We start from the raw sequence: 18,149 nt of genomic DNA on the forward strand, positions 1-18,149 counted from the left end.
CCCGAGTGCTCCCACACCGCCCCGCTCCAAACTCCGCGTCCGTCCCGCGGGCCCGTCCCACACCCCGCACCCCCCCGCTCCCGCTCCCATCACCCGCGGTTTCCCGGGCGCGGCCCCGGGCGCGCGCCCCCGCCGCCCCCCGCGCGCCGCCGGGCTCAGCTGAGCAGACAATGGGAGATCAAAGCCGGGATGGGGTGGGGGGAGGAGGAGAAGGAGGAGAAGGAGGGCAGGAACAGGAGCACCTCACTGGCATTTAACGAGCGGAGCTGCTAGTTGCGCTGGAGAGAGACGCGCAGGGAGGAGGAGGAAGAAGAAGAGGAGGAGGAGGACGGGAAGAGGAGAAGGAGGAGGGGAAGAGGAGGAGGAGGAGAAGAAGAAGAAAAAGAAGAAGAAGAAGAAGAAGAAGACGAGGAGGCAGAAGAGGAGGAGGAGGCCAAACGGACACCAACTGAAACAAAAGTATTTCCAAACCAGCACCCAACTCCACCTTGTGAGGCTCCCACAGCATGGCTTCCGAGGAACTCTACGAGGTAAGAGCCCCCGAGCCCCGCCGGCCCTGCCCCCGGCCCCGCCGGCCACCCCACCCCACCGCACCGCACCCGAGAGCGTTTTTGTTGCTCCCCGGGAGCGCCGCCGGGCTTGTCACCCACACTTGCCGCGGCTGCTGCCCCTTCCCGCTGGGCCCAGCGCCTGCGTGTGTGCCCAGCCTGGCCCCCCGCCCCCCCTTCCCTCCCCAGTTTTGCTGGAGGAGGACGGAAATGTGACTGAACGGAGGAGACGGCAAAGTGTTACCGTGGCCTGCGCTCCCCCCCAGTCCTTTCCCCACGTTCACACAACACTTTGACTCCGGGAGGAGAAGGGGGGGTGCTGGATGGGGCGAGCAGCGCTGACAGCCCCGGCAGTGAGCACGTCGAAGTGCGAGCCCGGCGCTGTGCAAAAATGTGAGCAAAGCCGAGTTATTGCCTCTGTCCGGGCCGGGGGGGGGCGGGGGATGAGGAGGAGGGCAGAGGGGCTTTCCTCTTGGATTTGTGTCCATACCAAAGTCCTGTGCCACCATCGTGTGCCTTGGCCGTGCAGCAAGCTGCGGCGGTGCAAAATACTAAAATTTAAACTCCTCGGCTCTTCGTGCTCCAGCGATAGGGTTGAGGTTGTGAGAGAAGCCAAAAAGATTGAAAGTTAAGGCTTTGACACGCCATCCTTCGCTCGTCACTCGGGAGGTGGTCAAAGCGTGTGCTGACGGGAGAGGGAGGTCTTGGGGTGAAGAAGGGAACGAGGTGACAGCCGAACTTTGAGTTTCCTATCTCATGTCTGGCAATTTCACATCCTTGCCCTTAACTGAAAAGCATCATGGTTCTCTTGGATTGAACTTCCTTGTTTTTATTTTTGCAAGAAGTTATCCCCGGGAGTGAAAAGCCATTGTTGTTTTGGAGCTGTTCTTGCCTTTTGGGTAGAGAAGTGGCTTCCCAAAACCAAAAATGCTCTTATCTGATAGTTAATATGCATCCAGACAGTGATCTATTTAAAAATATATATCCAGAGGCTGGAACTCTTAAGGTTAAAAGGAGACAGATAGCCTTCAGGACACTTGACAGAAGATGTCTTACTGTACAGCTGGTGCACACGTATCTCTCATTAATCGAGTTACATCTGTGATGCCATCGGTGAACAGACCCTGTAGAATTCAGTGGAAGGTGCCCTGGGTGGGCTTTTATTTTAAGCAAGTTGGCTGTCGGCAGAGGTGCTGAACGATAGACTAGGAAGAAGACCGAAGGCCTGTATTCCCAAGACAGATAAATCACGGTTAATTGCTCTGGCAAGTTTCCCCATCCTCACAATGTAGCTTAAGCCAATCTTGAAGGGATCATCCCTGAAAGTAGGAGAGAAATTTAGAGACACCCTGCGTCTCAAGGGATTGCCAAAAACTTCCTTTGACTTTGTGAAAAGTTCTGTTGGGTTTGTGGAGTTGGGCCTGTAGCCGGTGCTGCGGCCAGTTCTTGCTCTTCCTGTGTTGCCGTGTTTGATCAAAGATGGACAATGAGGTATTGGTTTTGATGGGCACGAATGAATGACCAGGAAAATTCTGTTGGCTGGGCATTGGACTGAGGCTAAGAATGACCAATGTGCATGACTCTTCTTGGCTGTCTTAAGTTGTGTTGAAAATGTTGACTTGTCAGCTCAGTAGTCTGTGGGGCGCAGTTGTCCTCTGGGCAGGTGGCGCGTAGTGGCCATTGCACAAATGCCGCTCTTGAAAAACACCCGAAGGGATACTTTTGAATTTTAAAAATCAGACACATTCTTTAATCGTGCAAGTGCAAAGTTTAGTTAAGATGCCAAAATTGTTAATGCTTTTGGACTCGCATGTGGTCAAGCTGTCTCTTTTTTGTAAATTGTTGCTCATTTTTGACAGGTTTTGTCTTATAATGAATTTTCTAGCCATGTCTGAAAAACCGTAAAATAATACATGATTTAAATATAGTGAACACTAATTTGGGAAGGGCATAGCTGTGAGTAGACCTGAAATGATAATTTTTAAGTAATTTAAGCTGTTTGGTGAACTGCCTGTGTTATTGACAGTGGGTTTTCTTCTGTTTTGTGGTTGTCTTATTTATAGCTCATGCCATATAGTGTTGTTTGAATCTGTTGTTTGAAATCTGCTGCCATTTGTTATACTTCCATTTTTCCTTCTGGATCTTGATCTAGTGTCTTGATCAAAAAAATGTTGTGTAATCTATTTGCAATTGTTAGCTTAAGTACGAATGCCAACTATTTCTGCTGATATGTGTCATGGTTCTTCCAAAATACAAATGAAAAATCCTCTTCTAAAAAATGAAGGTAAGTTAATTTTTCTTTTTTTTTTTTCCTTTTTATTTTTTTTTAATCTTAATGCATTCACTTATTTGTGGGATTCTTTTTATTCTGAATGTCATCCCTGAAGAAAGGGAGCTGATCTCTATGTAGGCCAGTGATTTCGAATTCAAAGATCAAGACCTTGAAATCTACTAATGGATTGGCAGTGTGACTGGGGCTGTGTATCCTCAATGTCATTTGTTCCCATGCATTTTAGAGGCTGTGCTGATGACTACCCACTATTTTTTGCCTTTTTTTTCTTTTTTTTTTTTTACTGGGGTAGAAACATTGAAGGGACTCTTTTTTTCTAGATGGAAAATGCAGCTGTCGGTAATGTTGACAGCCTCAGTTGATGAGGCAAATAACATACTTTTTCTGTTTGCAAGTTTGTTTCTTCAAGGGACAAAGTGTTTTTTAGTGAGGTGGACAGACATGAAGAAGCTGATGAGCAAGACAGATGAAGGAAAACGTAAGAAAAGGTGCATTGGATTTTTATTTCCCCAAGTTTGTTTCAACAGGCATTGACATGGCACCTCTCTTTGTATGTGCCTGCTGCGATTTGTTAGTGTGGTTTTTGAAAAATCCTTTTACAGCCTTTGGGCAAATGGTAGGGTTACTTTCTTCTTCAATGTGACAACTTTCCTTTGGTTTACTGACCTGTTTCCCACTAAACATTGTTACTTGTTCTCATCATCTTCACTGGAGTAATTGGAAGTAGACCTCATTTCCAAGGTTCTTTCAGAAGCAAACTATGTTTGCTCTCTCTGCAGTAAAATCCCTTGACCTCCTTTGGCAAACTCTTGCAAGTGATGTCTGGTATTGAAGTCATCCTGAGTTGTGGTTGGCATGACAAGTTTGTTTGATGAAATGTGGAAATGATTCCATACAAGTGCTCTGTGGGAGAACTGTGTGCTAGCCAGCAGGTCAGATGTACCAAGTTGTGGTCGGTAGACAACTGCTAATCTGTGCTGAGTTTGGAAGAGTCTATTTCTCATAAAATTTAATAATTTGTTTTTGTATTAGGTGAAGTGGAAATGCATTGAAGTTTTCTGCTGTTGGACATTGAATCTAGTCAAATTATTGAGTGTTTCTGCCTTTCCTCAGGGAACTACTGGTGCAGCTGATACCCATAATATACATGGCCCTCTGGATCCATTTATGTAACTCTGGCTAGGCTTGGGCCATGATTGCTACTCATGTCAAAACATTTTTACTGGGTTTTACTGATAAGTAGGCAAAACAGTTCGTGCAAACTTTGCTAGTGTACCTATGCCTTGATGCCTTTTCTTTACTCTGTGTTTCACATTGGCATTGGTCATGAACTTAGTGTTTTAAGGTGTCTTAACCAATTTCCATTAAAATATTACAGATTAACATATTGAAAGTCCTTTACTTCAAAATTATACTTTTTTGTATGTTTTATAGAATGGAAAATATATATATATATATTTTATTCTTCCATTGCCTTGCAAAAAACATATGCATTTTTTCATACTGGTGTCTAATATTCTCAAGGTGATACTTCACTTCCAATGATGATTCAGTACTTTTGGTTTTATTTTTAGAACTAAAGCCTTTGACACTAAATTATACAGATACAGTGAAATTACAAACTGAAACAAATTTCAGGAGCAACCGGCTGAAGTTCTATGGCCAGGCATTAAGCTATGTGTCGGGTTTAATCACCTAATAAGTAAGCCCAAAGACCCGTATTCCAAGAAAATTTAAGCTTTGTATATAGAGTAGTGGCCACAAATCAAAAGAAGTGATGCTGTGGGCTGTTCTTCTTTGAGTGTGCTAGTCTTTTAAATGATAGAGTGTAGAAAACTGTTGGAGAAATGCTATCATTTTGTCGAAAATTCGATACTGCATAGGATTACTCACTTAAACCTGAAGTTTCTCTCATGGCCCTAGTAACACTGCAGCGATCGAATCTTCATCATGTTTTGCGTGCATTTACTGGAAAGTTTAAACATTTGTTTTGCTTAAGTTAACTGAAAGGGTAAATCCATTATCTGCAGTATGCAGCTTGGAGTTGTAGTTTTTAATGGCTATTTGATGAAAAATTACTATTAACAACAAATTAGAATTGGCTGTTCAGGCAATAGCCATTTTTTTCCTCATTGAAATGGGTTGCTTTCATTCAACCTGTCTTGCAGGAATTCCAGATTGTCTTGGGGTCTGTCTTCTGCTGCTTGTTTCTGATGTGCTGATTCCAAGACCTTGGTTAAAGATCTTGTTCATAAAGAGGGACTTATAGTCATTGAGGTGTAATGCCTGAGTTTTTATGAGTTTATTTTGACAACTGGTGGAAATGTTGCTGCTTGTTTCAGGAGAGGTAAAAGACACAAATTTGCTTGACTGACCCTACCCAACTAAGTAAGACTAGGAATTTACATCAGATGTGTTTGTGTTGTCACTCCTTAGGAACTATACATCTGGCTAAAAACAGAGTTGAGGATTAGCTGTTCATCCTCCATAGGTGACTTTTGCTTCTTTAAACTGGAGCACGAATGCAAGAGCACTGCAGGACTGGAGCCATCACATTTAGTGCAAGAAACTTGACTTTTCCATGTCCCTTGCCAAGTTGCTTTTAACCAGCTTGATTAGCCCCAGAACTCTGGACAAAATTGAGGACTAGTGCCCTGCCTTCTGATGCTGCTGCAGGGGAGGTGCCTGAGCTGCCCCTGGGGTTTTCTCCAGTGTGCCCAGCCCTCCGTGGTGCCACAGGCCTGGCAAGGTTCGAAGGCTACTCCCAGGGTGAGCTCAAGCACATGCAAGGAAAGGAGTGAACCTCTGTCTGTATGGTGCCACTGGCCTGGCAATGTGAGCTCAATGTGAGCTCAAGCACATGCAAGGAAAGGAGTGAACCTCTGTCTGTGTCCCGTGTGGAGCACAAATGGTTCACAGATATGGAGATGTCTTAGCAGGTTTTATGCACAAAACTCCTTTTGTACATGTACAAACTCACTATAGTAAAAAAAAAAAAAAAAATTTCTTTTTTCTTGTATTATTTATTTGAAATTGCTCATGTCCATCACAGACAAAAAAAAAGATGGAAGGGAGGGAAAGTGGGAAAGAGATGCCTCATCCATAAAGCCTGTGAGGCTCTGATAATTCTTAACCTTCACAGTCTGTCTTTTACTGTGATTTAATTTATTGAGTTTTTTGGTCAATCAGAGATTCATTGCTGTGGTGCCAGTCACGTTTAGAGTTACAGAACAATTACTTCCAACTTGCAAGACTGTACTATCACAGAAGGTTGCTTCCACTATGCTGATGTTCAGTACCTCTTGAATGAGGATAAATTATCGGACACAAAGAACTTAATGAGCCATGCCAGAGCCCCTTGTTCTTCAGGAAGGTTGGCGGAGCTGGAACAGCATCAGTGATGCTGTGTCCCTTTTAGACTTCTCAGTAGGTGCTGCTTCATTTCTTCTGACTGCTGCAGCATTTCTGATCTGTGCCAAAGCAGTAGAAAAAACCAAGGTACTAACAGTCATACTTTCATCTTTTTCAGCCAGACTGTGTGATAACTGGATGTGCAGGTCTGTTGGATATAACAGATAAGCAGCCCTATAATGCCACTCTTCTTCTTCTGTAATAAATTTCAAATCTGCTGTTACTGGGCAGTGTATTATTTTTGTGTGTCTGTTGGAAGCACAAGCTCCACAAACTGTATTTGCAGGGTAAAAAGGGATGCACAAGTCTCTCCCTGTTCTCTTCTATGCCTATGAGGTTTTGAATGGCTGGATGCCACGTGATGGATATTATGGGTCAATAAATACAGGGTTGATTATTTTTTTTATCTTAGAATAAAATATTTATATTTATAATCAACCTACCATATGGTTTCTCTGACAGCATGCTGTCAGTCCAGAAAATATCTTAAAAGTTCAGTATTTTATATTATTAGTTGTATTTCTAGAGCTGTTGTATCTCTCTAGGAAGAGCTTTTATTTTTCCGATTTCTGATGAGCTTTTACTATTTACACACAAGAATTTTGTGCTCTTTGTAATTATTTCTTTGAACTTCTCTCCATATTACTTAGAGGAAAAGAAAACTGGCATGTTACTGGCTCAGTACACTGTAAAGACAAAAATATTTACTGTTTTCATAAACATCCTCAGAAGATTTACATGTGTCCCTTAATGGTGACCTGTGGCAGATATTTTTCAAGGTATCTATTCATATGTATGAATACACAGGATGGCTGTGGATTAAAAAGCATATTTTAATCATAGATTTACATTTTTAAGTTACTTTAAAGCCACATTGGTAGGATTAATTGTAAAATAAAGCAACTATTTTCTAAGTATCTTTTGACTGTAAATTAGTTCTATTGAATAGTGGAACTATGTAACGCAGTTTTGTTGTGGTTCTTCAGTGAGGCTCCATGTTTTATTATCACAGTATATAAAATGAATTAGTAAAGCTCAGATCAAATCTTTCTTCTTGGCCATGTTAAGTCTGAGGGTTTGTTTCATTTTTTTTGTGGGGAAAGATAAAGTATATATTCAAGTGGCCTAACCACATTTGAAGTTGTGCTTCTCTAACTCTTCTGCCCCCACAGTTTGTTACGCCTTTTAAGGAAATGAAGTGTTAATGTTCGTTCTTTGCTGACTGTCATAGTAGCAAATGAAAAATCAAAACTCTGGGTTTTTTTAATATCCTGGATTGAAAGGGAAGGAGCTCTTCTCTCTCCTCTCCTCTCCTCTCGTTGTTTGGATTGGTTTTTTGTTTAAATGACTTTGTGATTTTCATTTTGCAGAGATGTTTAAATACTTCTCTAAGCATCTTCACTTCCTGTAAAATACTGGTTTATGAAAATTTGCTTGGTTTAGGGAAAAAAGTCTGGCTTTGGAGATGCCACAGTTTAAAGCGAGTTGTGGGAAGTATATTGTGATGTATTTATCACAGAAAAATGTTACGTGTGCATTTTGTAAACACGTATGTAGGGGAACCATTGACATACATTCTTAAGAGTGTTGAAATGGATATATATCAACTTCAAAGTATTTTCAAGACTATGATGTTGAATTCAGTGGGTATTCAGAAGTCAGTAATTTATGAAGTTCCTTCCATTAAATGCAGTTCTTCAGTGAAGCATCATCAGAATATTGATAACATTTTTGTTATCAATAACTAGACGTATGAAGGGTAGAAAACAATTCAAAGTAAACTTGTGAGAGTTAACTGGAGTATTGTTTGGCTAGTTGCTAAATCATGCTCATTTGTTGTGTTTTGATTTCAGCATCTGATTTTTCCCTGTTCTCTGTATGTATAAAACACAGCTCCTGACAGCACAGTGTGACCATTCAATTTTACTTTTGTGTCGAGGTCACTTACAAAGTTAAAACCAACAGACCTGGGATTATGTCTGTAAGAAATAATGGGAATGTAAGGCTCTATGTATTGACACAAAAGATCCATTCAGTTCAGCACCGCAATTCCTATCACAGGTCCATAATGTCTCACTGTAGAGCGAAAAATGGGAAATGTGGCACAGCAATAGTCATTGGGAACTTTCATGGCTGGCTTTGTAGGGACAAGGCAGATTTCAGCCCTGCTTATAAAATACTGGCACCATAACCTCAGCTGCCCAGATGTTCCAAGCCCGCGTTCATTACCTGCAGACATCTGCCAGGGGCTTGTGGCTGCATGCCACAAAGACATTGTTGTTCCTGAATTCTGTGTTAACTTGAACCCAGATTTTTCAAGAAGAGGTTCTTAGTGTATGTGATCAAACAAAACAAACTCTAACTCTGTGTAACATCAGCTTGAGGTTATATGCTCTAAATACCTATGGAGTCTTCAGCACAGACTTGATGTGCTGAAGGACTGTAGCCCAAAATAAGGTCTAGCTGGCAGCTGTGTGTAAGTACACTCAGCCTAGAAAATTTGGAGAGAGGAATGTGCCCACAAAATAAGACAAATTGTAATAGCACTTGTAATAATAAGTCTAGGGATTAATCTCATTATTTGAAGTTACTACTATTTTGTAAGTATAAACCATAGTAGATTGTACTGAAGTATAATATATAAAGTTAGAAGACTGATGGAAAACTTTTTTGAAACCAGAAAAAAACAGCATTTTTTTCTTCTCTGTAGGCTTTTTGCCATGTAGTTACTTTATAACTTAACTCTTAGGTGGCCAGTCATGTTTCCAAGACTAGCACATTTTTTCTCACTTATTTAGGTTACTGATAAGGACCAAACTTGATCTTGGATTAGCAGTGCTTTCAAAGAACTAAGAAACATAAAGTAAGAGCAATGATGTTTACGTCAGACAGAATCTTGAGCTTTTGTTCTTAGTGTATTTTTCTGTGGAATTAGTTTGTAAATATAGTTATGCTAAATAGATATATTCAAAGCAACTTGTCAGTTGAGTGAGCATTTCCAGCAAAAAAATTTCTAATGTTTCCTGAAAATGATGCTTCAACCTCAGCTTGCCACCGTCTTTTGCAGCTGAAGGAGTAACTAACTAGATGTCCAAGTATTCCCAAGTGGAACAGAAGATTTAATGGAGTGCAGTTTTAGAGCAGTCAATCAATTTTCACTTGTGATGTAGCAAAGTCAGAAGTTTCAAAGAGAAAATTTAAACTGTCGATGCACATCAGGTTTTTTGTAATATACTCATGTAGAGAAGGTTAAAGCCCAGCTTTGAAATTTTTTCTCCTCTTTGTCTGGTTCATGTGCTAAGTGTTATGTGCTTTGGGTTTTGATTTGATTGTATAAAAGGGAATGTGTTGAGTGGGAGGAAAAAAGGACACTTGATCTCTGTTTGGTTTTAATCTGGAAAAAACTTCCATAAGACAATATACTATGGAAGTCTAGGACAAGTTTATCATTATATGACTTTTGAAGGCATCGGCTTCCAGAGAATTAACATTGGCATGAGCTGTATTTTTACCCAGGTCATCAAGGAATGATCAATAACAAAGAAATTTTTTTCCAGATGCCGAAGGCAAGTAGGTTAGCTTCCTGTTTCAAAAGATCCATCAGTGTTTGAGATTCTATTTCACTCCTGTTAGAGGCATCTCTCTTCTATCAGGAGATTTGTGTTCCTCTCTCCCACATTGTACTCATCATCTCTCCTGAGGTTTGTGCTTATTTATTTAAACTACCCAAGAATAAAATATTAGGTTCTGAATGAGAAGATGGAAATCACTGTATTTGAGGATGCTTCTTTGAGATGTGATGTTGTAGGACTGTTAAAGCATGGAAGCTGGTGGATCAAGCAGGTGTTGATTTGACAGCTTATGTCCATGGTTACAGAAACCCAATGGATATAAAAGGTTACAACTTCACAAAACTTTAAAACTATACAAACATGGGATTTTGTTCCTTTTTTCATCAGCAGAATACACATCACAGGTGTCGGGAACCTGTACCATGCTTTTCTACTTTCTTAACAGTAAAGATTTAATAACATGGTTGCTTGTCTTTTATTGGATTTTTATTTTAAATGCTTATTGAGGAAAATCATTAAAACACCTTATCTTTAAAAACCAATTCTTTACAAAGATTGATTCAGATTTTAAGTTCAGTTTTCCCTGAAACTGGTGCGATGCACATCAAGTATATTGAATAAGGTGGTGTTTTGGGGTTTATCTGTGCATGCCACAAAACATGGATTTAGTGGGGAAATAGAATGAGCACTGGGACGTGATATAGTTTGTGTCCCCGTGGCCATTAGGTTTTGAGCCACTCACAGATGAAACTTTACTGTTATTCATTTATATCTATGCCCATATTATTTTCCTATGTTTATCCAAATAAAATCACTTGCTATGCTCTGTTCTTCATACCTTCAGATACTTACGACAATAAAGCACTGAGGGACAGCTGTCGGTTAGGTTATACTTAAAGAGTGTGAGATGTATTTTTTCAGTACAAGTGAACATCTTAGTTAAACATAATGCTAGCATTAGTCTGTAAAATGTGAGGTTCTTTATTGTTGTCTGTTATTTGAATATATTCAGAATTAATTGAGTTATCCAACTCTTAAGTTCCTTTTTAAAGTAATTACAAACCAGTTTATCCTAAAAAATTCAATCCTTTACACCTGAGTGTGTGTATATATATATATGTCTAATCAAAGCTAAGAAATGTAACAAAACTGACTCCTTGCATGCACACAAAGTAATTTCTTTATTATGGCATTCTTACTGTCAAGCAAAAATCATGGGAATTAATGAGTCATCATTCTAGCCTATATATCTCTATATATAGGTTTCTTATTTCTGTTAATAAAATAATGCTTTATTTGGCCCTTTATTTTTTACGTGTGCTTGTTTATATTGATGAAGCTGGAACTAAAGGTGATTAATTTGGAGAAAGGGATTTTATTTCTCTATATGCTAAATAAAGACTTAAAGTATACTGAGACAATAAATTATGAGAAAGGGAGAAGAAAATAGTGCTTGACTGTAGAACCAGTGGAATTTTATCTTGTGCTTGTCACTAAATTAATGCTCCCTTTCTATTAATTTGTCCCTTTTGTCCAGTATTTGAATTCTACCTACCTACCTAATGTCTTCTCACTACCTGCCTCTCTCATTTTCAGTCAAACAACCAGGAAATTCTTTTTCCATCCAACTTGTTCAGAAAAGGGCACTTTCAGTGTGGAATTAGTTGCCTATTGATTGTAAAATAATTGTTTTCTGTTTTTCTGGAAGAATCTGGAAATTGGTTATATAGTGGAAGAAAGGCCTATGCATTAAAATTGATTTATCTTTTGTAGAAAGATGGGTAGGCAGGGGTTGTTGAGTGAAAATGGTGGCTCTCAATGGAGGTCACCTGAGTGCTGTCTCAAAAAGTGTAATTCTCTCTTTTCTCTGTCACAGTCTAGCGTTGAGCGTATCACTCAGACTCGGTATGTCAGAGATGATTGCTCATCTCCCTGACAAAGTTTGAATCCCTGAGCCAAAGCACAAGCAAAATAAAGCCTTTTTCTTTTTTGTTTTTCTTTTTCCCCTCCAGGTAAATATTGTCGGAACATCTTAGAATAAAGTAGAGCAGGCTAATTTGGGTCTGATAAAAAGAAGCTATGCTGCAAGTACAAGCCACATATAGACCTGTCCCCTTTTATGTTGGTATTTGGTTTGGTTTTCTTGGGGCTAACTGCAGAGAGGTATTCAACTTTGATGCAGTGTTTTTTTTGGTGTCCTCTGCAGTCAGTGAGGACTTCAGGCCAGAAGGCCCTTTAGACTATTTAAGTGAAATTTCTCTAAAAGGTCATAGACTTCATCCCCTTCCTCTGTAAAAAAATACAGAAAAGCTAATTGGGTTAATTTAGTCAGTTAAGTTAAATATACTTAAATGTGGCCTCCTAAGCAGTAAGGTTTTGTTTCCTTTTTCTACAGTCTTCTGATCCTAATGCAGGATAATACCCAACTTTTCATTCATTATAGGCTTTCCCTTGGGGCTGTAAATTGTGTTAGTAGGTGAATGTTGCTAAGGGATTGTACTGTTGGAGCATAAAGAGTTTAGGCATATGGTGTAAGCTAGGCTTGTTATCTGAGTGACAATAACTGATCAAGTTATGTTTTTAAATAATTGTTATATTTTACTTCCTTTTATATTAAATCTCAGAAGGTGTTTGGGTGGCTATGCTTTATGATTGACTTCAGTTGTCTTTGCTTGGATTGCTCAGCTGTTCCTTCTGTTTGAAGCACAACAGCAGCTTGGCCATGTTTTAAGAGGATTGGAAAATCGATCTGGCATCATTAAAAACAACCAAATAAAAAACTGTGGCTCAGAAATTTGTTTGGTTGGTTGAAGCAGTTCCTCAGCCTGTTTCTGTGCGTGGCTGTACATGCACTTGCAGAATGACAAAGCAGGTGTGGAAGGTTATTGAAGCTGTTGAGCTTCTGAGTGATGGCCACAAAAAAAACAGCCTCAGTGAGCAAGCCGTGAGACCAGGGAAAAACTCTGCGTATCCTGACAGCGTTTGTGTTGGTTTTTCCCTTAATGTTTCTTTGAATGGTGTGATATTTAACATTTAGGCGACTGTCCACTTCCAACTCTGAGTACTAGGGCTCTCTTCTCTACAGCTTAAACAAATCTAAGTGCCACAAGCCTTGCTTGCCACCGCTGTCTTCCTCCTTCCTTTGCACCCGCACAGATTTCTGTCACTGGGTGAGGTGAATGCTCTGTAAGGAAGTTTGCCTAGCTGAAGGTTGCCCATTGCTTTTACAGAAATAGTTTTCTGTTAATTTATTGACTGGCCAAGGTTGAAATCCAAGAGGTGCCACTTCAAGGGAAGAAACAGGAATATATGGCATGTTTGAAGAGAGACAAGAGAAAATGGGTTAGATGTGGGGGGATGGTTGCAGCAATGACTTGGCTCTTTAAAAAAAAAAAAAAAAAAAAAGAATCTGTCAAACTGCAAGCTTCATTTTCAGCTGGATCAACTCGCTGGACAGACTTGCAGTGCAACTGCACAGCTTTCTTGCCCGTGGCTGGAGCTGACTCAGAGCCGTGTCCCGGACTCCACCTTGAGGTCACGCAGCCCGTGCGGGATGGGCTGAGGAGCAGCGCTCCCGGGGGAAAGGGCTGCAGCCCTGGCAGGCGGGCACGGCCGCAGCACAAGATGCTGTGCTATGTTTTAGTGGCTGGTTACCCTTCCATTTCTTGTGAAAATGGCAAACTCGTGCTTGCAAGAATTTGGGATTCCAGTTACTTCTCAGTGCTGGAAAACTTTTACAGTTCCCTGAATTTTACTTTCACCACAGCAGTTGCAAAGCTTGGTGAAACTTACTGCATTTAGTGTGCTATGCATGTAATGAAAATTCTGCCGCAGTGTAAGGTTGTATTTTCCTGGTCCACCTTGATTATACTGTAACTTTCTTTGAGGCTGTTGTGCAAACCCAGTCTGAAGCTGCAGGTGACATACAAGTGTAGTTAAAAAGTATAATTTATTTCTAAGTGTTCTGGTTATTCACTGAGTGGGCAGTGGACAGGGAGTGGGATGAGACAGGATGTCTCCTTGTAGTTGAGCTCGCTTTAAGCTGCATTTCATTTAAAATGCTGATTTTCATGAAGATTATTTTTAGCCCCTCCAATGGAATTAAAGTTCAGACTATAAGTGCTGTCAATATCTTTTGGGTAGAAAAACCTAGGCTTTAATTACTTTTGGTTTCAGTTTCACCAGCAGGAGAAAATTATTTTCGTTTTGAGTGTGTTTACGTGAAGGTGGGAAAACTGATAAGGAAAGTAAACTACGTCGCTCTCTAAGTCTTTCCAATATATAAATAAAAAATGGTTAGGAAGGAAAACTATCTTTTAATACTGAAGACTTCAAGGCCAGTGCTGCGTTATGGAAGTATTTGGGAACATAGAGGTAGTAATTGAGTGAGACTTTAGAAAGTAGCTGAGTGCTTTAAATGCCCCAAATCCAATGTTCTCAGTTCTTTGTGTGTGTGTGTGTAAGCCCCTTATTTTGCTTATGTTAAGTAAAAATACTCTCTCAATTATTTCAGTATAGGTAATAATTAAGAAATTTATTATTTGGTAAATATTATTATAAAATACTAGACTATTTATCAGCATTTTAAAGACAATTTTATTGAAAAGATTTAATATGCTTATTACAAATTCTGCATTTGTATGCAGTTTGAAAACATAAAATAGCTTAAAATATTGGTTATCCAGGGGTGTAGCACACAAAAATTAAAATTGCCTGAATGTACATTCAGATGACTCATTGTTTTAACAGGTGCATGTAGCAATAAGTGTTAAAGCTATACTTAGCTTCTAAACCAGTACAATTTAATAGTATTGCCAGCCCTTGACATTGGTCTATCATTTAGTTAAAAAAACCCAAACCAACAAATTATTAAATAAATAATTTAAAAGTAGAAAACAAGATTACAGTCAGAAAAAAAATCTATTGGTCATTGTCTAGAAACTCAGTCCAATATATTCAAATTTATTTGCTTGCCAACAAATCATTGAAAACAAACAGTGAACACTTTAGACTGCTTACGTGTAAATAACTAAGTCAAATAAACTTTCAATGTGCCAATTTTTATTGAGTGCCACACTTCGGTAAGAGCAGAATCAAATTATAAAATTGTCCATTATTATTGGCCCTTCCACTCCTCCTCAGTTCCAGCATAGTTTTAACAGCCAACCTGGCCTAGACACTGGGTTCTTTACTCACAGAAAACAAGGAATAAAACATTCTGGTTTTGATTTTTCACAGGATAAAAGTAAATAAATAAAGTATACACTTAAGGATAAAAAGTTGCTTCAGAAAGTTCTATAAGGTCTGCATTTTCTATTTTTAGAAGCAAGGCACGTTTTCCATAGATTTATGTGACAGAGTAATCTTCCTCTAAATGTCTAGATGCAAAGAAACCATGCACTGTTACTTCACAGTGATTACATTAGCTGATGATTATTAACATTTTCTTGGAATTACTAATGTGTGTAGGTCATTCGTCATATTTTTCTGAGGAAAAGCAATTATGTTCTCTTCAATTTTACTCTTCTGACAAAAGTGAAATGATATATAAGATCACTTCCATGAAAATAATCAGCACTGATAGTTATGATTGCTTATTTCAATGTTCTACCAATACAGGCTTTGCCAATAATACATAATCACTCTTAACAGGAATAATGTAATAAAATAAATGTAAATATTTAATATAAAAAAGTCATACAGATTTTACTGAAAATATAAAGAAAGCAGTTTTGTCTCAAAGTTATATTACTTTCAAATAAAAGTTACTCAGGTATTTTTTAATTCCTACAATGAAAAGTCATTAGGGATAGATATGAAACTGTCATCGTACAATAAGGCAGAGCTGAATATTCAAATGTGTGAAGATTCAGAGAAAATGCCATGAACAGTAGTGGCTATTAGCTGTCACAACAAAAAGACCATTCATTGTAGATTATATAGAGTTTAATCATAAACCTTCTATCCATGGGGTTAAAAACAATATGAAAATTCTCTTATCTATTGAGAGCAAAAAAATGCCAGTAACGACATGTGTCTACTAGATAGGAACACTAATAGTTGAGACAGAAATATTGAAAAAAAAATTATTCTATGATTTCTTTAAAAAACATGTTGTGAGTCAGACTGCTGTTGTTTTCTGCCCAAAATCTGGGTGTTTTGTTCTCAATTTACTGTGACTTACAGATAAATATTTCTTTATTCTGATGGAAGCAAACAAATTTAAGTTTTTCTTTAGTCTAAAGGAGACAGGATTTAAAACAAAGAAACAAAAAACCCCAACGAACTGAAGATATCTGAAGTACTGTAGTTTGTATTTTGGTTTGTGTTAATTTTCATTGTTTAGAAGTGAAAATTAGATAGGATAGGCCAGGATGTAACACAAGACTGGACAGGTTGATGTTAATTGCAAAAAGAACTGTAAAAGGTTGAAATGAGAACTGCTTAGCAGAAAATTAAAGAAAGCAAAGTCACTGCTTGCCCAAGTGTTCGTGACAATTTGAACTGATCTGTACTTACTTCTTTACTCTGAGGCTGAAAGTTCTCATTGACAGATACTCATGTAGGTATAGTAATCTTTTGTAAAGCACCTGCTGCAGTACTGCATGGTGTTCTGATTTCTGAAATCTGTCTCTTTCCTAAGTCAACGTGGTCCATATCAAACCCATTTTAAAATGGTTGACCAACAGGTGATAAAGCAGTAATAGATTAAGGACATTCATGTTGGATTTTATAGAAGTTTTTCACAGCCCATTGCTTTGAGGATTTGGATAATGATCTGGAGGAAAATAGAATGTAATCTCTTGTATAATACATATGTGCAAAAATGGATGGATTCATAAGTGTGAGGGATGGTCTGTGGTGAGTTAATGGGGATCATTCAGGAGCATACATTAATGTAGCTGAAGATACTGTCCTGACAGCAGGGTCATACCTGCAGCATGGAGAGCGGTGCTTTGGGAAGGAGTAATTTGGTGATACAATACAGCAGTTAAAATGCACATTGCAGTCTCTTGGTATGGATATTGGGTATCTCAGGTGGAGTTAGGTGTGCTGTTACCTTGCTATGTTGCTTTTAGTGAGATGTTAGAAAATTGTATCGTATTTGAACTTAAAGTGAAAAAAGCCCCAAAACCTAGGTGAACTTAAAAAGATAAAGAAAAACATGTCGAGGACAATTGCAAATATTAAAAACAAATATGTCAACAAACCCTGGCATACAGTAGGAGCCTGGAGACGCTCACTCTATGTAGTGTTTAGTATTTAGCAAAGGTGACTGATGGCCTGTAAATACTTGTATGGGGCAAAGATTTCAGACAAAGTAGTCCTTTAGGTACACTAGGTTTTGGATGACAAAATGCAGGAACTCAGAGCTGAACTCAGGTGTATTACTTCTAGAAATATAATAAATTTAAAATTTAATTCAGTTGTCTATCAGAACAACTTATTTTTAAGAATGTTCTTATGTCAGGAAAAAAAAAAAAAAAAGGTGTAAATTTTTCCAAAAACATGCTTTTAGCTCTAGCACAGTATCATAACCTGATGTAGGAATTTTGGAGTGAAATTATCTCTTATACAGGAAGGCAGACTAAGTAATTGTTACTTACACAGGTAATCTACAAAATCTGATCTGAAAAGTGTTTTTGGCATCAAGGGCACACAGTGTTCCGTTGTAAGTGCACCTGTGTTTTTTTTGGGAAGGCTGAAAAAAGGGGGAAGGAGAAGGTTGGGGATGTAATGAGAGGATATAATAAAGATGGGTTTAAATTTTATTTTACACATAGAGAGGAACTAAGTATGAGATTTATTAAATCAAAATATGTGATCATCCAGGCAACACTTACATCTTCCATATAGCATTTAGAAAGATTTTTACATGCTAATTGTGTGAATTAGCAACCAGCTGGGAACAATACCCTGCTATTTGTTAAAGGAGAGACAATAAAATTCTTCTAGACAGGAAAGAATCTACATTGTTAACAAATGACCTGAAAGTTCAGCTCGTTGAAAAGGCAAATATTTTGACCAGGAGAATAATTCTTCCTGTGGAGCAGTATGAGTTGCTGTGCTAAAGCCGTGCAGCTATTTTTAACCATGTCACAGCTATTGAGCTTAGTCTTCAATCTAGTTCATAAACAGTGTAAAAAAGACTAAGTAGGTCTTTCTTTTTGATGAATGTAGAGGTGAGTATGTCAGAATCTGCCTTTTTTGCAGTTTTTGTTTATTTTGTGCAATTTCTACTTTGGTTTTAACAGTTTGGATGTAGATTTTTGTCACTTGTTGTCACTACCTGCCGCATTCTGTTTTGTTGAACTCCGGAAACAATAT

The 18,149-nt window shown here is 38.8% G+C and overlaps 1 protein-coding gene across 4 annotated transcripts in view; it reads left to right on the forward strand.

Annotated features, from left to right (window-relative positions):
- Window positions 1-361: 361 nt before the first annotated feature.
- Window positions 362-18,149, forward strand: part of CDYL (chromodomain Y like) — a 105,281-nt gene continuing 87,493 nt past the window's right edge. For 2 of the 4 annotated variants that reach the window (XM_041475481.1, XM_041475478.1), the window contains exon 1: window positions 362-530. In XM_041475481.1, coding sequence (XP_041331415.1) covers window positions 507-530 — 24 coding nt within the window. In that variant the 5' untranslated portion in view covers window positions 362-506. Of the gene's footprint in view, window positions 531-14,163; window positions 14,196-18,149 lie in introns of those variants that run through there. The other 2 variants (XM_041475480.1, XM_041475479.1) reach the window with 2 other exon arrangements.

Source organism: Pyrgilauda ruficollis, unplaced genomic scaffold (genome assembly GCF_017590135.1).
Source record: "Pyrgilauda ruficollis isolate IOZ18807 unplaced genomic scaffold, ASM1759013v1 scaffold35, whole genome shotgun sequence".
NCBI classification, from domain to species: domain Eukaryota; kingdom Metazoa; phylum Chordata; class Aves; order Passeriformes; family Passeridae; genus Pyrgilauda; species Pyrgilauda ruficollis.